Source organism: Camelina sativa, chromosome 19, assembly GCF_000633955.1.
Source record: "Camelina sativa cultivar DH55 chromosome 19, Cs, whole genome shotgun sequence".
Taxonomy (NCBI): Eukaryota; Viridiplantae; Streptophyta; class Magnoliopsida; order Brassicales; family Brassicaceae; genus Camelina; species Camelina sativa.
The window spans coordinates 14990459-15009395 of NC_025703.1; the positions used below are offsets into that span (position 1 = coordinate 14990459).

General features: G+C 38.6%; 4 protein-coding genes across 4 annotated transcripts; 2 read left to right on the forward strand and 2 right to left on the reverse strand.

Annotated features, from left to right (window-relative positions):
- LOC104766385 (proline-rich receptor-like protein kinase PERK1) lies at positions 8875-12752 on the forward strand. The gene is made up of 8 exons (XM_010490263.2): positions 8875-9614; positions 9799-10338; positions 11180-11266; positions 11356-11426; positions 11508-11584; positions 11692-11839; positions 11939-12100; positions 12285-12752. Exons 1-8 carry the CDS (start codon positions 9062-9064, stop codon positions 12597-12599), a joined length of 1953 nt encoding a protein of 650 aa, XP_010488565.1. The 5' UTR covers positions 8875-9061; the 3' UTR covers positions 12600-12752.
- Positions 13013-16036, forward strand: LOC104766387 (tRNA(Ile)-lysidine synthase-like). The gene is made up of 11 exons (XM_019241555.1): positions 13013-13331; positions 13407-13601; positions 13671-13755; positions 13842-13917; positions 13999-14175; positions 14261-14363; positions 14462-14571; positions 14673-14762; positions 14850-14930; positions 15015-15740; positions 15831-16036. The coding sequence occupies exons 1-10, from the start codon at positions 13073-13075 to the stop codon at positions 15036-15038; spliced, it is 1200 nt and encodes a 399-aa protein (XP_019097100.1). The 5' UTR covers positions 13013-13072; the 3' UTR covers positions 15039-15740; positions 15831-16036.
- LOC104767844 (protein SYM1-like) lies at positions 15841-16427 on the reverse strand. Its single transcript, XM_010491815.2, has 2 exons — positions 16104-16427; positions 15841-15930 (listed from the first exon to the last, which is right to left on the reverse strand). The coding sequence occupies exons 1-2, from the start codon at positions 16425-16427 to the stop codon at positions 15841-15843; spliced, it is 414 nt and encodes a 137-aa protein (XP_010490117.2).
- Positions 15979-18914, reverse strand: LOC104766386 (PXMP2/4 family protein 2-like). The gene is made up of 4 exons (XM_010490264.2): positions 18611-18914; positions 17157-17266; positions 16574-17001; positions 15979-16081 (listed from the first exon to the last, which is right to left on the reverse strand). The coding sequence occupies exons 1-3, from the start codon at positions 18761-18763 to the stop codon at positions 16590-16592; spliced, it is 675 nt and encodes a 224-aa protein (XP_010488566.1). The 5' UTR covers positions 18764-18914; the 3' UTR covers positions 15979-16081; positions 16574-16589.

Genomic DNA, 18937 nt, shown 5'->3' on the forward strand with positions numbered 1-18937 from the left:
AGCTTAGTAGTCAGGGCTTCAAGCTGAGCAGCGACATTCGCATCGATGTTAGCCGTATCACTTCCGTTTCCTGTCATCTCACGTAGTTTACTCTAGCCCCTCCTTCTAGCGCCAATTGTTTGGGCAAAAAATAATCGATTCGTTTAGAGACTACGGAAACAAGAAATAGATGTTGAATAGTCGTTTTATTGATCAAAGTATCGAGCACGAATACAAGAGTTTAAGGCACAACGAGTCAATTTAGGATCCCTAGCAGTGCTTTGGAATTTAGTCGTGTGGCTATGCTTTTGGTCTCTTGTTTTGCTCTCAATTTCCTCTCTTATTGTGTCGATATTGCTCTCTTTTTATAGAGAAGTCTCTTTACCCTAATCTTCATGGGTTTTGGGTTTGAGTAACCGTTTCTAGATGAGATAAGGTTGTTTCGAATATTCTCTACACGAGATTGAGTCAAATATTTTCTTGATAATGTCGTAGCAAATTAGAGTCGGTCACAAAGTCCAATTACAGCCCGTATTGACTCGTTGTTTGTCGTTACCACCCGTATTGGCTCGTTAATTGTTGTGTCGGCCCGTATTGGCTTGATGTCTGCCATTACGGCCTGTATTGGCTCGATATTTGCCGTTACGGCCCATATTGGCTTGATGTTTGTCGTTACGGCTCATATTGGCTTGATGCTTACCGTTACGGCCGGTATTGACTCATTGTTTACCGTTACGGTCGATATTAACTCAATGTTCTAGAAAATGCATAATTCTCTATTAATTATATAATATATCACAATTATAATAATATTTATCTATTATAATTTATATGATTAAAATTATGCCCAACAACGACCGCTTTGACCGCCTAAAATTGTAGTATCATCATTTTAGTGTATTTTAAAAATTTTAATTGCACAAATTTAAAATTTATAAGGTTTATTTCTATAAACATAATTATAAATGTTTAATATATTATTTAAAATGAATTGAAATAATGTTTTTATCTATTGTATTGTTTTTGATTTAATAATTTCTTATTCTTATACATATTTTGTATAATTATGTATATAATATCAAATATATATTAGTTTATAGTGTAAACACGTAAAACGCTTAAAACCGTCTAGATTCCAATTAGGTGTTTTAGGCGCTAGGTGTTGGATCACTGCCTAATGAAAATATAGCGTTTTCTTCAACATTGAACTTATCTAAAAAGTGTTAATACCTCTTCTTCTGTTGTCGTTTTTAATTATTATAAGTGTCTAAGTGATATTTTTTTTTTTGTCTTTTTATATTATCTTCAATGTTTATAGTTCTCATCCAACGATTAGTCACACTAATCTCAAAAGGCGGAAAAAATTATCGGAATAACAATTAAATATCATTAGAAATTGTTTATGCATACTTTATTCTTTCAAACATACGGTAACAGTTTCCAATAAATGTAGTTTCGCAGATCATAGAATGGTCTTCTCAATTTTTTGTTTTCTTTTCTTTTTTTTTAAAGAGCACTTTTCTATAAACAACTACAAATTGTGGAAAAGGCCAAAACTGACTGGACCGATGCTAAATAGGGTAAACGGGGCGACATGACCAAGGGAGAGTTAGGACTTAGGATTTATCGTAAGCTTGTGTGTATGTTTTTCTTTCTTTTTATTTCTTGTAATTTGGGTGTTGACAGCTTTAGTTTCTGTAAAGGAAAACACACACACAAAAAAGAGAATATAAGAAGGTGAGAGATCGGTGATTGTTGAAACATCAGGATTTTCCCTCTTTTGGCCTTAGAATACTCTATTTCATTTAGTGTCTTTTACTAGTTTGAAGACTAGAATCTTAGTATGGAAAACACCTTTTTTCAGCTCTGTTCATCCAGCTTTCACTGTTTTATTTTTCTAAAAGTAGATCTACAAAAGAGAGAACAAAAGTTAGCGCTTTTTTGAGAAAGCGAGATTTGAATTCGGAATTGGTGCTATCATCCAGCTTCAGTCATGTCTTCCGCAATGGACAAAATGCTTATGGATATGTCACTCAAAGACGACGAAGATGTTCCGTTTGAAATGTCCGATCTTCTCGAATTCTCATCCTGCGAAAGAAACACAATCAGTCTGGTGGGTCGCACTCTGAATCATCTAATCAAAGATATGCCCAAGAAGTGGCAAAATATTGGAAGAGTTAGAGGCATAGCTTTATCGAGAGAAAGATTTCAGTTTATATTCAAGTACGAAAATGACCTTCAAAAAGTTCTTGATAAAGGGGTACAGACTTACAATCAGTAGGCTTTGGTTATCGACAGGTGGTATGAATTCCCTCCCGACAACTATCTCCAATTTGTGCCTCTGTGGATTCAGATCTGGAAATTACAGATAAACTTTTACACCAAACAAGCGTTGATGGCTCTTGGGGAAATCATCGGTCAAGTCTTGGAGGTTGCTTTTGATCCCGACGAGCCTCAAGTCCAAGAATTTATAAGGGTCAAGGTAATGTTTGATGTATCTAGACCACTCCGAAGATCAAAGGCAGTTTCCATCAAGAATGGTGGTACCACTTCGGTTAATTTTGAATATGAAAGGATACAGAAACGCTGCTTTGAGTGTCAGAGGCTCACTCATGAGAAGGACATGTGTCCTCTTATCCTTTTACAACAACAAAAAATCGAAGATGCAAAAAAAGCGGGTGGTTCTATCGAAAAACCCAAACAAGCTCCAGTTTTAAAGCCTTCTGATCCTCTTTTTGGTGTCCTATCAGAAGAACAAGTAGGGATTGATCCAAATTCTGGAAGACAGCGTATAGCACCAGAAGTTCTCGAAGGTATGAGGCAATATCTGAGGATAGGTAACGCTGACGAGCTTATGATTAAAAGGGAGCGTGTAAAGAAGACAGTTGGTGAAGTGGAAAAAGACCCGACTGCTAAATAATCCGTTCTCCGTCTAGAACCTCCTCCAATCTTTCATCCTGAAGTGAACAAAGGGAAAAGGTTCGTCTTTGGTTTTGAAAGCTCAAGCTCCTCTCCTACAAGACCAGTAATAATAGTGTCTGATGCCATATTAAATGGAGATAATCATGGTTCAATAAAGGCTTGTGTTTCAGAGTCAACGAGTTCAGGAGGCAGTTTCCTCACTCTGTCCCAACCTTTTCAAGTCAGTCCGACGGTTTATAGGCCTGGCTTTTTCGAGGTTGGACGTTCCGGGACTGTCATGAAATTTCAAAAGGCAAGGAAGAGACCGTCTAAAGCTACAAGGAAACTCAAGCCAAACGTTTCAGGCCAATTTGAAGCTGTTATTGATTTGAAACAGGGTCCAAACATAGGTTTGAAAGAGAAAAGAAAAGCAGACATTGTGGGAACAAGCACTGCTAAATCAACAAAGCTTAATCCCAAAGAGGTTCCCAAAGGGGGGGATTGCCTAAACTCCAATGAGCATAATGAGCTGTAATTTCCAAGGATTGGGATGGTCTCATGATTTGGTGATTCCTCGTCTCAAAGAAATGCGTAAAAAACATTTCCCAGAGATGTTATTCTTGATGGAGACAATGAATAGAAGAGATGTATTAGTAGACCTGCAAGAATGGTTAGGATATGATAGAGTTTTTACAGTTGATCCCATTGGTAAATGTGGTGGACTGGCTCTCTTTTGGAAGAACAATATAAAACTGGACTTCAAGTTCTTTGACAAGAACCTTTTAGATGTACATGTGCAGTTTGGGGCACAAAATTTCTTTGTTTCGTGCGTGTATGGTAATCCAAATAAGAGCAACATAAGTGAAGTTTGGGAGAGAATATCAAGAATAGGTATTGGAAGAAGGGATCGCTGGTGCATTCTTGGAGATAGGTTGATCACTGACAACATTCTAGTAGCCCATGGATTAGTTCACAGCTTGAGGTTTCACCCAGTCATATCTAGTGAATTCATGGCTATAAAATCAGATATGTCAAAAGCGTATGATCGGGTTGAATGTAGTTATTTGAGGTCCTTACTGGTGGCATTGGGTTTTCATGTGGTTTGGATAGAGTGGGTGATGATATGTGTTTCTACAGTTACTTACTCTGTTTTAATTAACGATCAACCGTATGGCATGATAAATCCACAAAGAGGGTTGAGGCAAGGAGACCCCTTATCCCCGTTTCTGTTTGTGATGTGCACCGAAGGTTTAACTTTTTTGTTGAATAAAGCACAAGAGGAAGGCAAGATAGAAGGAATCTCCTTTTCTGAGAATGGTCCATCGGTCAATCATTTGTTGTTTGCAGACGACAATTTGTTTTTGTGCAAAGCTTCTTTGGAGCAAGCAGAAATGATCCAACAAATACTAACCAGATATGGAAATGCAACAGGTCATATCATAAATCTTTCAAAGTCTTCAATTACTTTTGGTACAAAAGTGGTTGGTCCTATCAAAACTTTGATTCAACAAAGGATGGGGATTTTCAGTGAGGGAGGTGCTGGTGTTATTTAGGCCTTCCAGAATGCTTCAGTGGATCAAAAGTTGATATGCTTAATTATCTGAAAGATAGAGTTAAAGGGAAGATGTCAGGTTGGTACTCACGACATTTATCTCAGGGTGGCAAAGAAATGCTTCTGAAATCGGTTGCCCTTGCAATGCTTGTGTTTGCAATGTCTTGTTTCAAACTACCGGTAACAACTTGTGATAATCTGTCAAGTGTCATGTCTGACTTTTGGTGGAGTTCAAATGAGCATTCAAGGAAAACACATTGGGTGAGCTGGGAAAAAATTTGTCTCCCAAAACAGAATGGTGGGCTTGGTTTCAAAGATATAAAAACCTTTAATCAAGCTCTTTTGACCAAACAAGCTTGGAGACTTATCCAATTCGAAGAGTGTCTCCTGTCCAAAATCCTGAAGAGCAGGTATTACCCAAATGCTAATTTCATGGAGGCTAGTCTGTCGTCAAGACCATCTTTTGGTTGGCGTAGTATCTTGTTCGGAAGGGAGTTATTACAAGAAGGTTTGGAAAAAAAGGTTGGAGATGGTGAATCAATGTTTGTCTGGACCGAACCGTGGATCAATGACTATGGTATGCGAGCTCCTTGGAGGAAAAACATCCTGTTTAATGTTGGCTTGAAAGTTAAAGACTTGATAGATCCAATCTCAGGAGATTGGGATCCTGATATTTTGGAGGAGCATTTCTTTCCCCAGGATATAATCAGAATTAAAAACATCAAGCCGATCAGAGAGCACAAGGATTACCAGGTTTGGAAATATAACAAAAGTGGAGAGTATACGGTAAAATCAGGTTATTGGTTTGCAGCTCAATCCTCTAAATCTCAAGTGAGGATGGAGTCAGAAACAGCCATCCCTAAATTTCCTAAAAGCAGAGATATGGAGCATTCAAACTGATCCTAAAATAAAGATCTTCTTATGGAAAGCTTTAAGCGGTGCTCTACCGGTTGCGAGTGCTCTTAGTAAAAGGGGAATGGTAGGCGATGAGAGGTGCCAAGTGTGTGGGGAAGAAGGAGAGACTATCAACCACATTCTATTCACTTGTCCTTATGCTAGACAGGTATGGGCTTTATCTGAATATCCTTCTCCTGAGGATGGTTTTCATGCTGGATCAATTTTTTCAAATGTGTATCACTTATTACACAACCGGAAAAATTATGACTGGCCTGCGGTTTTAAGAAAAAGTTTTCCTTGGATAGTTTGGCGAATTTGGAAGAATAGAAATTCTCTCTGCTTTGAAGGAAATTTGTTTTCACTGATGGCTTCAAAGGAAAAAATATATGAAGATGTTGATGAATGGTTTCAGGCTCAAGAGGTGGAAACCGATTCAGGAGCTCGATCGGGTAATAACCACTTCATTCAAAGCTCTGCAGATCGTGAGGGATTGGTTCTTTCAGGCCAGTGGTCGCGTCCTCCTGAGAGTTGGCTAAAATGTAATGTGGGTTTCTCTTGGTCTAAGAGGAATGCTATGGCTGGGGGAGCTTGGGTGGTTAGAAATGATAGAGGTGAGGTTTTGCTACACAGGAGGAGATGTTTCTCTAACCTCATAAACAAGGAGGAAGGGGTCCTAAAAGTTACGCTATGGGCGATGGAAAGTATGTTTAGTCACAAACTATCAAATGTAGTTTTCGCCATTCAAGATAAAACTATAGTTGGAGTGTTGAATAGGCCAAAAGCGTGGCCTTCTTTCAAATTTCAAGCAATGGAATTATTGAAGGTTCTAAGGTGTATTAGTGGTTGAGCTGTGGAGTTTGAAGCAGAAAAAGACAATAGAGGTGGTTTCATTGCTCAAAGTGTTACCCGGGAATTAAGAGTACAATTATATGTTGCAGTCTCTTATTCTCTCTGGATGATGACAGTTCTTGAGGAGGAAACTTTGTCCTCTTTTGGCTAAGATGGATCTTGGGGATTGGTTTTTTGGGGCAAAATTTTTGTAGAAAAGAGTATAGAAAGAAGTGGTTGTAGTTTTCGTCTTCTTTCTACTGATCTGTGTATCAGGAATTTCTGTTAGCTCAATCTTTTATATTACTCTTTTTGCCTTGAGCATTCGATATATAATATAAACAAAATCAGTTAACAAAAAAAAAAAAAGGTGAGAGACCAGCGAATGTCATGCCACAAATTATGAACTGCGAATGTCATGCCACAAATCATGTTCATAATTGTTATACCAAATAATCATAATGTCCCCATGTGACACCCTTACTTTTCTATTATTATCTCGTAACCCCACTTATACGTTTTTAAAAAGATTTTTTCACACAACTAAGATATTAGTTGATTTTAAATTTTTGGGGGAAATTTTGATTTTTATTTCTCCTCTAAATAAATCTTTTGTATGACTTTGCAATATATGATCATTTTTCTTATTTCACTCATTCCTCTCGTGACAAAGACAAGTTATCCCCTCCACACAAAGGCACAACCCAAGACACACATGCCCAACCAATAGAATTAGACTCTTATCTCCCTTCTTACAAGGTTCACCGTCCACCTACACTAGAAACCAATTTTTCATGGTTACTGTATTACTGCTTCATATTTGTTTCCTATGAATATCACAAGCAAAATATGAGACATAAAACAAAAATTGCGAAGAAAACGATATAAAGTTATAATCATTTTGGGACAATCGATTTAAGCTACCACTTAATCTAGTTGGTACTAGACAACATAAGTAGATGATGAAGAGAAGAGCCATTGGATTTGGATACATTCTTACTTTGGGACTATTCGCCATGATCGGTGTCCATGACCACCTCGGCCATCTCAAAAAATAAAATTTGGTATTATAACTTTATGATATTGAGAGTTTTTTAATATTATAATATGAGACTTTACCACCTTTTCATGTTATATATTTAGCGTACATTTCTTTATATATATATATATATATAAATTGTGGAAGTTCTATATCTTGAACATAATCTTTTTTGATGTTCACAATAATATCATGTTTAAAACGTAAAATCATCTTTTTCAAATTGACTTCAAATAATAATTTTGAAGTCCTACTCTCAAAATCACTATAATTTTGTCCACTTGGCGACGTTATTATTTGACTTACAACATATGCTTCAATTTGGCTACTAAATGAATAAATAAAAATACAGAAAAATGAATATAAAAAGTTATTTGAATATTTTATTGAAAATCAAATCAGCTCAGTTATATGCGAACCAAAATATCTCTGGCATACATGTATAAATAAAACTTGACTATACTAATTTAACAAATCACACCGCAATTACGCCGCGTTGAATTTGTAATTTTATCCTTAGATTTGGCGTGTGTCGTCGGTTGTTTACATAAACTAACATTAAAAATCGAATGATAGGACCATTGACCCAATACAATGATTAATATTTTCATCAACTTATACTATATTACTATTATTACCTGAAGTGCAAAAACATTATCTGGACTGGCCATAATTGACGTGTTGCTAAGAACCTTAAATCAAGTTTTAATGGAGTATTTGTGGTTTAACATAATGGTAATAAATTAGAGGAAACGTCAATGTAATAGGTGGCCTTGGCCCTTGAATTTGTGCTAGTGCACTCCAGCTGTGTCTTCCTTTGCTTTGGAGCAAGTAGAAGAATCCCAACTATTTTTCCACACATTCAAAAATATTAATTTACGCATTGTCAATCTTATACTATGAGAAAATATGAGAGGATATTAATTTATATATTCTATAATAAGAAAATATGTAATGAAATTTTATACTATTAAAAGTCTTATTGCCTAATTTATGAGCTGACTTTTTTTTTTTTATGAGCTGACTAAATAAAATAGCTTCTCTTAAATTGCTTTAAGTTATGTAGTTAATAACTTTGACCATTATAGCAGTTCTAATTTGGTAACATAGTAAAGTTTTTTTTTTTCTGCACATCATCATAATATGTTTACGTGGTTCTATTTCATGCACTTATGTCAAGATCGTAAGAGAATCAATAGCCCCCAAAAAAATATATGGAAGAGGATCTAAACTTTATTATTGTTTCTACTTCTTACTGGTCCAATAAAAACCGAATTATTCAGTGTTTTTTCATTAAATGCATAGATTTTTTTTAGTCTACATCTCATTAGGCAAAGGTAGATTGTCTCAAACGACATATCCACTTTTCCTTTTCAAAAGAAAAAAAGACTGAAAGGTAACGTTCTAATTTATTCAGTTCCTCAACTCGATCCAGACACTTCAAAATTAAGCAAAATAAAATTACCTATTGGAAAGAAAAAAAAGTTTTTCTAATGACTGAATGTAATTTGGAAAAGAAGTATTTTCTCTTTGGTCAAAAATAATAAATTCTAAATTGTCGTACATTCAAATAATTAAAAAAACATACCAAAACTAAATTTTGACGCGGATATGTTTTTTTTTTTTGGTAATGAGAAGAAAGAAGAAGTAACGCGGATGAGTCGTGTTTTTTGATGGAACACAAAAACATAACTCCATTGTCCAAAACTCTAAACTCTCTCTTCTAGTCTCGGTGGCACCAGATCACTACCTCTCTCTCTCTCTCTTCTTTTTCACATTCTCTTCTTTTTCACATTCTCTTCTTCTTCTTCTTCTTTCTCGTGAAAGAAAGATTCTTTATTGATTTGATTAGATCGAAGCAAAAAATGTCCTCAGCGCCGTCTCCAGGCACATCTCCACCGTCTCCTCCCACAAACTCAACAACCACCACTCCTCCTCCAGCTTTATCTCCACCTCCAACCACAACTCCTCCTTCTTCTCCTCCTCCTTCTCCTACGCCGCCATCTACTAACTCAACCTCTCCTCCTCCTTCTTCTCCTTTACCTCCTTCTCCTGGATCTTCAACTCCTCCTCTTCCCCAGCCTTCTCCCCCCGCTCCCATCACTCCATCTCCTCCTTCTCCCAACACACCTGGATCAACCACTCGAAGCCCTCCATCTCCACCAACCAATCCTTCAGGACCTACTCCTCGAACTCCATCTAACAACAACCCATCATCAGGCTCTTCCCACTCGCCGTCGTCTGATTCCTCCGATGGTTTATCAACAGGAGTGGTGGTCGGAATCGCCATTGGTGGAGTTGTTGCGCTTGTTGTACTGACTCTGATTTGCCTTCTCTGTAAGAAGAAACGAAGAAGACGATACGATGATGAAGCTGCTTACTACGTTCCTCCTCCACCTGCTCCTCCTGGTCCCAAAGGTAGCAAAAAACGCAAAAGATCTCATTTTTACGAAATTAAAAATCCAATCTTTAACTTATAGTTCTTCCTCATCTCTATGATTATGTTCAATTCCGATACTAATTTCGCAAATCTGAGATTAGTTTTGTAGAAAAGATCCAAACTTGCTACGAATTTACAGAGATTTTGATGTTTGTTTATCAGCTGGAGGACCTTACGGTGGACAGCAGCAGTATTGGCAACAACAGAACGCGTCACGGCCGTCAGATAACCACGTAGTGTCGTCATTGCCACCACCTAAGCTTCCTTCTCCACCACGACAACAACCTCCTCCGCCTCCACCACCACCAGCATTCATGAGCAGCAGCGGCGGCTCTGACTATTCGGATCTTCCGGTGCTTCCTCCACCATCTCCAGGGCTAGTGTTAGGCTTTTCCAAAAGCACTTTCACTTATGAGGAGCTGTCAAGAGCTACTAATGGCTTCTCTGAGGCTAATTTGTTAGGACAAGGCGGGTTCGGGTACGTGCACAAAGGTATATTGCCTAGTGGGAAAGAAGTTGCTGTGAAACAGTTGAAGGCTGGGAGTGGTCAGGGAGAGAGAGAGTTTCAAGCTGAGGTTGAGATCATTAGCAGAGTTCACCACAGGCATTTGGTTTCTCTTATTGGTTATTGCATGGCTGGTGCTCAGAGATTACTTGTCTATGAGTTTGTTCCTAACAACAATCTTGAGTTTCACCTTCATGGTTAGAACAAAACCTCAACTCTTTCTTGTGGTTTTTAGTACATTGCTTTGTTGTTTTTCAATTAGTGATGAATTGAATTTTGTTATAGAGAAAGGAAGGCCTACGATGGAATGGAGCACTAGATTAAAGATTGCTCTTGGATCTGCTAAAGGACTCTCATATCTTCATGAAGATTNCTACGAATTTACAGAGATTTTGATGTTTGTTTATCAGCTGGAGGACCTTACGGTGGACAGCAGCAGTATTGGCAACAACAGAACGCGTCACGGCCGTCAGATAACCACGTAGTGTCGTCATTGCCACCACCTAAGCTTCCTTCTCCACCACGACAACAACCTCCTCCGCCTCCACCACCACCAGCATTCATGAGCAGCAGCGGCGGCTCTGACTATTCGGATCTTCCGGTGCTTCCTCCACCATCTCCAGGGCTAGTGTTAGGCTTTTCCAAAAGCACTTTCACTTATGAGGAGCTGTCAAGAGCTACTAATGGCTTCTCTGAGGCTAATTTGTTAGGACAAGGCGGGTTCGGGTACGTGCACAAAGGTATATTGCCTAGTGGGAAAGAAGTTGCTGTGAAACAGTTGAAGGCTGGGAGTGGTCAGGGAGAGAGAGAGTTTCAAGCTGAGGTTGAGATCATTAGCAGAGTTCACCACAGGCATTTGGTTTCTCTTATTGGTTATTGCATGGCTGGTGCTCAGAGATTACTTGTCTATGAGTTTGTTCCTAACAACAATCTTGAGTTTCACCTTCATGGTTAGAACAAAACCTCAACTCTTTCTTGTGGTTTTTAGTACATTGCTTTGTTGTTTTTCAATTAGTGATGAATTGAATTTTGTTATAGAGAAAGGAAGGCCTACGATGGAATGGAGCACTAGATTAAAGATTGCTCTTGGATCTGCTAAAGGACTCTCATATCTTCATGAAGATTGTAAGTCTAGAAACTTATAAAATTATGTACAGATGTTTGATAAATACAGTCTTTGTTTGTTTATGATGTAAATGTATATATATATGCAGGCAATCCCAAAATCATTCACCGTGATATTAAGGCGGCAAATATACTTATGGATTTCAAGTTTGAAGCTAAGGTGTGACATCATCTTTATTCAATATGTTTGTGTGGTGTTTATGTAATTTTGTGTCACTGAAGAAGCTCTTCTATATTTCAGGTTGCTGACTTTGGTCTTGCTAAGATTGCTTCTGATACAAACACTCATGTATCTACACGTGTGATGGGAACCTTTGGGTAAAGATCATCTTGAATCTACTAAATATGTACATTTATGCAGTTGCACAATGTATGTGATCCTTATCATTGTACAAGTTCTGACACTTTTGGTTTTGGGATTTTAGGTATTTGGCTCCAGAATATGCTGCAAGCGGAAAGCTCACAGAGAAGTCTGACGTCTTCTCATTTGGCGTTGTACTTTTGGAGCTTATAACCGGGAGGCGCCCTGTTGATGCAAAAAATGTCTATGTAGATGACAGCTTAGTTGACTGGGTACTTACTATCACTACATATAATCTAAACTTCTGACTTATTTTACAATTTTAACTGTGGAATGAAGCAAAAAGCTATGTGTGATTGATGGTGGAACAGGCACGACCATTGCTTAACCGAGCATCTGAGGAAGGAGATTTTGAGGGTTTGGCTGATCCAAAGATGGGTAATGAGTATGACAAAGAGGAGATGGCTCGCATGGTTGCTTGTGCTGCAGCTTGTGTCCGCCATTCAGGTCGCCGTAGACCTCGCATGAGCCAGGTAACTTAAAACGTTTGGTTTGGTTTCCATTATATTTATATATAGCCTAGCCATAGTACCTAGACAACACCGGTTGAATAAAAGCTGACTAGTTCACATTAGTTTCTTTTGTTGTCTCTTTTGCTAAATATAGTCATTCAACATGTTAAATAATGCTAATGGAGTGAGTGACTTTGCTGAGCAGATAGTACGCGCCTTAGAAGGAAACGTATCACTGTCTGATCTGAACGAAGGGATGAGACCAGGTCACAGCAACGTCTACAGTTCATATGGAGGAAGCACTGACTATGACACGAGCCAATACAACGATGACATGAAGAAGTTTAGGAAAATGGCACTTGGAACTCAAGACTACGGCACAACGGGAGAGTACAGTAATCCAACAAGTGACTACGGTCTGTACCCATCAGGCTCGAGCAGTGAAGGTCAAGCCACAAGAGAAATGGAGATGGGGAAGATCAAAAGACCTGGTCAAGGTTATAGTGGACCTTCTCTTTAAGAGGGGAGGACATTTGCAGGGTTTTTTTTTTTTTTGGATTCTTTTTTTACTATTAACTGTAAAGATTTGAGGAAATTGCCTTACTACTCTTCTCTAATTGATCTACACTACGATGATATGATACATCTTTTTTTTTCTTTGGTTTCTTCTTTAGATGTTTGTGAGATCTTGATTCTTGATTTTTATATTATTCTTTCATTCTTTTTTTTTTTTTTTCGTATCTTGGTTTTGAGTTGAAATGTTGAATATGTGATTTGATTTCTTATTCTTCTAATTATACAAGTACAACCATTTCAATCATGTACTGCTAAAAATATGATTAAGTCTAACTAAATCACAAGATTACAAATTTAATAGGGCCAAAAAAAAAAAGACTTTAGTGATTATTTAGCAAATTAAAAAAGGCAAATTTTGAAAGTGAATAAAACACAACTCGGGAGTGACACAACTCGGTGAGTTCGCTCGTTCGTATCATGGCGCGAGGTCTAGCTCTATGCTCCAATGGAAGAAAGCCTTCGACTTTACTCTCGAACTCTGTTGCTAGGGTTTCATTATCCTTTTCTACTAAAACCCTTTTCACTTATTCGTATCCGTTTCAATCCCGCCACCCAAAATTCTCCCGATTGTTCTGTAAACACACATGTGTTCCCGAGACGGTGGATGAAACGAGGTATACGGAGCTTTTCAATAGAAGAATGGCCATGGCAGGACTTAAACCTCACCACCGAATTGGTAAATTATTAATCTTTTTCAATAGTTCCTTCAATTCAATTGGTTAATGTTTTGACAATTTTGTGTGTGTTTCAGCTTTGGGAGTTTCAGGTGGTCCTGATAGTATGGCGCTTTGTGTTCTAGCTGCTAAATGGAAAACTGAAGGATTAGGTTGTGTTAATAAGTCAGATGGTTTCATTGATGGACTTGTTGCTGTAGTTGTGGATCATGGATTAAGACAAGAGAGCAAAGATGAGGCTCAACTTGTGTGTTCCAGAGTTTCTGAAATGGGTAAGTATGAACATTAGATGTCACCTCTTTTTTTGAGTCTGTTTTAGTAACTTGGTGGAGAATTTATAGGAATCAGATGTGAGATTGCAAGTTGTGATTGGGTTGATGGTAGACCAAAGCTTGGTCACTTGCAAGAAGCAGCTCGTGAAATGAGGTTTTACAATGTTTCCTTTTATTTCCATTGATTTGAATCATCACTTGTAAAGAAACTTGGTGTTTATTTGATTTCCCTCTTTGTAGGTATCAAATGATTTCGAATGTTTGCTTTCGACAACAGATTGAGGTCTTGCTTATAGCTCATCATGCAGATGACCAGGTAAATGGCTCTTTGAGACTTTAGACAAGGAAAGGTGTCATATTGAGATGTTCATGAAGTGTTGTCTGAAGTTGGATGCAGGCTGAGTTATTCATTCTCAGGTTATCTCGTAGTAGCGGTGTACTTGGGCTTGCGGGGACAGCGTTTGCTTCAGAGATTTTCTCCCAAAATCTGCAGTTAGATGCAAAACATATGAAGAACCGATCTATTTTCTTAGTGCGTCCGCTGCTGGATTTGTGGAAGGAAGACATGTATAAGGTTCTCTTGAAACTAGAAACTCAATCTCGTTTATAGCTCTATGGTTGTTGTCAGTTGTCACTAACTCTATAATGTTTACTAGCAGATATGTCAATGGGGTAGACAAGATTGGGTTGAGGATCCGACTAACCGTAGTCAGTTGTTTGTTCGGAATAGGATTCGAACATCAATAGGAAATCTACAATCGGGCAAGTCTATCAAAACATCAAACCGGACTTGTTCTCTAAAACTTGATGGTGATGTGTGAGACTAATTGACTAATATAAGTTATTGTTTTTCTTTTCAGGTAACTTCAAATCAGAGCTGCAAGCAGTCATTTCTGAATGTAGGAGAACACGTTCATTTGTCGATAAAGTTTGTACAGACTTAATCAATCAGACTGTAACAGTGACAGATGTAAGAGCCTTGTGCAGTTTAAGCTTAAAGCTCATATGGATAGTCGGTTTCTGACTTGCTAAGAGGGAAAGTCATCTCTGTTTTGATGTTGCTATTGGCAGAAAGGGTATGCTATTCTTGATCTAGAGAAACTAAATCCTTCTGGAGTTAAAGACATTAGCCTCTCGAAGTATCTGGCTGCGGTCCTGCAGGTGGTTACATCTTGAGTTTTTTCCTTTGGTAAATTTATCATCTCCTTTGAGTATTTTCTTGACTCTTCTTTGCTTTTGAAACTCCAGTTTATCTCTCAACGGCAAAGACCAATCAGAGGAAACACTTCAAAGTTGCTTTTGAATTACATCCGTGCAATTCCAAGCAGGGTAATCATTTTTCATGTTGTTCTGCTCCTCTAGATTTTATTCTGTACCATTTTAAGTGACATTTGCTTCATTTGGGGTACTCAGACATCTCTAACAGCTGCTGGTTGAAACCTTAGTCCGGCTCCAGGGTCGAAGGGTATAAAAGTTATAGTCTCCTGTTCTGCTGACTGTCCTTTACCGTCGAAGACAGAACTCTTGAACGTTTGCTTCAATGAAACTCAGAAAAATCCGACATCTGATGACCTTGGAAAAATTATATCAGAAGCAAAATCTATTTCAGACCATGCGGCCCCAAGCAGATTGTTTGAAGTTCAGTTTTTGGATGTTGCATCTGAATCCGTATTGAGTAAAGCCAGAGAGCTTAGTCTTCTCAGTGAATCAACCTATACAACCATCGGTCTACTGCAGAGGGATGAAACCAGTAGGTTCATAACTAAAACAGAAGAGAAATCAGTGGATGAACCAGACCATGGAACCAACATTGCATCTTCCACGGATAAAGTACATCTTCGGCCAGGGCAAAATCTCTACTTCATGAACCGGTTTCTCATCAGATGGAACTTGAGTGACCACCAATGTGATGAAGCAGGCTGCGGAAAGTGTCCGGTGAGGACAGCTACATCAGTGGAGGTTCGGCACATGGTTGAATCCGACTGGCTATATCTAGCAGAGCTTTCAAGATGCTCGAACACAAATCATTCTACGTCATTCTCACAAAAAGCTCTCAGGTCCTTAAAGTTTATCCCAGCCGCTGCAAGGAGAAGCCTACCTGTCTTGGTCAGTCACTGTGGATTACTCCTTGGCGTTCCTGTATGTGAAATTTCCATCTTTAAACCATTTTTTTAGTCAGATTTAACAATTCCAAAACCATAGATTGATTATTTCCTGTGTGCTTTTCAGGCTATTGGTTTCAGTTATTGTTCATGCCTTGAGGCGTCTGCAGTGTTTCTACCAAGAGTACCACTCGGAGGCGGTCATAGCTCATTTCTTTAGCCATATCCTGTTGCATTCATTCGATTCTAATAGACATTTATTCACTTGTACCAAATTCTTGTGAAACGAAATAATATTTGATCAAGAATCTGTATCCTAGGCAACTTTCGATATTGAAAATCGCCAATTACACTCGTTTTTGTTTTCATTCAGAGTTTTTGACTGGGAAAACGATCATACTCCGCCGTGGCCACCTCGTTCTTTCAGTGGTTGAAATGAAGTAAACCATTGTTTCCAAGCTGCATCCTTCTGTTGCTCGACCCATGAGAGGAAAGCACTGTCTACTAGGCAAAAGATATTGACGTAAAGCAACTGGTATTGCACGGGAACATATCTGAAGTTTGCAATCTGAAGAAGCGGCCATGCTCCGCCTTCAAGAGCTAGAGCTGGAAGAAAATCCCTCTTGAGTCCTTCTTTCACTTCAGCTGTGTTCTTGCCTGTGGCGTATCCCATGTACGTGAAGAACACCAGTAGATCTATAGGCCCAAAGATAAGACCATCCATTGCAACTTTGGCAGCTACAAAACGTGTTGACTTTGGCACATATCGAAGCTTCAGTTTTATGAATTTATCCAGGCCTTCGTACCTGTGCAATCGAATATAGAACAATATCAGGTTTATCAATCTATCTACAAACCACTCTTTCTCANTTGACTGGGAAAATGATCATACTCCGCCGTGGCCACCTCGTTCTTTCAGTGGTTGAAATGAAGTAAACCATTGTTTCCAAGCTGCATCCTTCTGTTGCTCGACCCATGAGAGAAAAGCACTGTCTACTAGGCAAAAGATATTGACGTAAAGCAACTGGTATTGCACGGGAACATATCTGAAGTTTGCAATCTGAAGAAGCGGCCATGCTCCGCCTTCAAGAGCTAGAGCTGGAAGAAAATCCCTCTTGAGTCCTTCTTTCACTTCAGCTGTGTTCTTGCCTGTGGCGTATCCCATGTACGTGAAGAACACCAGTAGATCTATAGGCCCAAAGATAAGACCATCCATTGCAACTTTGGCAGCTACAAAACGTGTTGACTTTGGCACATATCGAAGCTTCAGTTTTATGAATTTATCCAGGCCTTCGTACCTGTGCAATCGAATATAGAACAATATCAGGTTTATCAATCTATCTACAAACCACTCTTTCTCAGTATCTGATTCGGTGTCGTTGGATTAGGTGAGACACAGCATAGGCTATACAAAAGCTACAACTAAATGATCTGAGATCAAAAGAAAACAAACCAGAAGTGGCCAACAGGTCCGACGAAACCAAACCCAAACATGCTCGTGATAGCTACTCGCTTCCAGTTGACCTTGAATTCTGCATTTGTGTCACCATCTTTATTTGTTTCCTGTTAATATTGAACACTGTTTTAGTGCTGGAGCAAAGGTAGGTCAATAGAGTCCCGAGATATAGCCAAAAACTAAGCAATATATATTGGCAAACCTTAAATAGATATCATCTTTCAAAATGGGAAACAGATTTCTACATACCATGCACCTCTAAAGGAAAACGAATATCAAGGTATAAGCCAGAAAACATCTCAAAGTACCAAATGACTCTGAGCTTAGTTAGTGGTTTCTTGAATTCTAAAGGTTGTTTCGCAGCATAAGGTGTCACAGCTATAAAACATCTCATGATTCCATAGAAGGTAAGCAATAGGCTAAAGTTGCTAATCAAGAAATAAATACATTACAGCATGAACATCTGTACCAATGTACCAAAATAGTGAGTGATAATACAATGTACAAAATCACATTGGCTCCACGATTATCTTTTAAGTATACCTATCACCATAAAATCCCTCTTTTGAGCTGTTTCAAGCTTTGAAAAAAGAAAACTGAAGCTGTAGTGCCCACAATCTTCTGGCCTAAGCACTAAAACGTCTCTGATTGTTGGACAAAGCCATTAGGTTAACNTTCTTGAATTCTAAAGGTTGTTTCGCAGCATAAGGTGTCACAGCTATAAAACATCTCATGATTCCATAGAAGGTAAGCAATAGGCTAAAGTTGCTAATCAAGAAATAAATACATTACAGCATGAACATCTGTACCAATGTACCAAAATAGTGAGTGATAATACAATGTACAAAATCACATTGGCTCCACGATTATCTTTTAAGTATACCTATCACCATAAAATCCCTCTTTTGAGCTGTTTCAAGCTTTGAAAAAAGAAAACTGAAGCTGTAGTGCCCACAATCTTCTGGCCTAAGCACTAAAACGTCTCTGATTGTTGGACAAAGCCATTAGGTTAACAGTAACACAATCATGGGATCTCAGAAAACAAGTAAATGCAAGTTTCTAATCGTCAACCAACAAATGAATCCAAGTGCTGTTATACGAATGACCTAATCCTTGAAAGATGTAAAGCAAGAAAGCTCCAAAAATAGCATCAAGGTCTAAGGACGAGCTGCTTCAATCAATACATTTGATTCAAACACTAACCGATTCAGTGAAATGTCCCAAATACACTGATTGCACAGGAATCAAATCAATCTATACGAAACATCATGAAACCCAGAGATATCGAGATGTAGATTCACGAACCTAAACTAATTTCAGCAAAATCAACACCAAAAAAAACACGAAACAGTTATAAGAATCGGAAGAGAATCCCCAATTTGAAAGAAACTAAAATCGAAGGTCAGAGGGAGAGAGGGAGAGAGAGAGGGAGATCGGGAGAAATGACTAACGGTGAGACGAAGAAGACGAGTTTTGGCAGTGGAGTGAGTGATGTATTGAGCGGTGACATCGCCGAATCCCCAAAGAAATCCAGAACTGATGACCTGAGTTTTCACTGGATGAACCGTCAAGCATCGCTGGTACCATCTCCAAAGCTTCAACATAATGTACCAGTCGCCGTATTTTCCGTCGCCGTCGCCGTCGCCGTCGCCGCGATAAAGAGAGGGAGAACCAGCCGTGTAAAGGTGAAGGGCGAATTTGATTGGTTAAGAGGAAAGAGGTTGACACAGCGCTTAGACCATCCACAATGGTGTGGGACTTTTTTTGGTCCCCCACAT

Coding starts and splice junctions, on each gene's coding strand:
- LOC104766385 (XM_010490263.2), top strand. CDS start 9,062: ATGTCCTCAGCGCCGTCTCCAGGCACATCTCCACCGTCTCCTCCCACA. Junction 10,339..11,179: donor TCTTGAGTTTCACCTTCATG/GTTAGAACAAAA, acceptor ATTTTGTTATAG/AGAAAGGAAGGCCTACGATG. Junction 11,585..11,691: donor CGTGTGATGGGAACCTTTGG/GTAAAGATCATC, acceptor TTGGGATTTTAG/GTATTTGGCTCCAGAATATG.
- LOC104766387 (XM_019241555.1), top strand. CDS start 13,073: ATGGCGCGAGGTCTAGCTCTATGCTCCAATGGAAGAAAGCCTTCGACT. Junction 13,756..13,841: donor GAAGCAGCTCGTGAAATGAG/GTTTTACAATGT, acceptor CCCTCTTTGTAG/GTATCAAATGATTTCGAATG. Junction 13,918..13,998: donor CTCATCATGCAGATGACCAG/GTAAATGGCTCT, acceptor AGTTGGATGCAG/GCTGAGTTATTCATTCTCAG.
- LOC104767844 (XM_010491815.2), bottom strand. CDS start 16,427: ATGGATGGTCTTATCTTTGGGCCTATAGATCTACTGGTGTTCTTCACG. Junction 15,931..16,103: donor AACGAGGTGGCCACGGCGGA/GTATGATCGTTT, acceptor TGAATGCAACAG/GATATGGCTAAAGAAATGAG.
- LOC104766386 (XM_010490264.2), bottom strand. CDS start 18,763: ATGTTGAAGCTTTGGAGATGGTACCAGCGATGCTTGACGGTTCATCCA. Junction 17,267..18,610: donor CTCGTCTTCTTCGTCTCACC/GTTAGTCATTTC, acceptor CAATATTAACAG/GAAACAAATAAAGATGGTGA. Junction 17,002..17,156: donor GGACCTGTTGGCCACTTCTG/GTTTGTTTTCTT, acceptor TCGATTGCACAG/GTACGAAGGCCTGGATAAAT.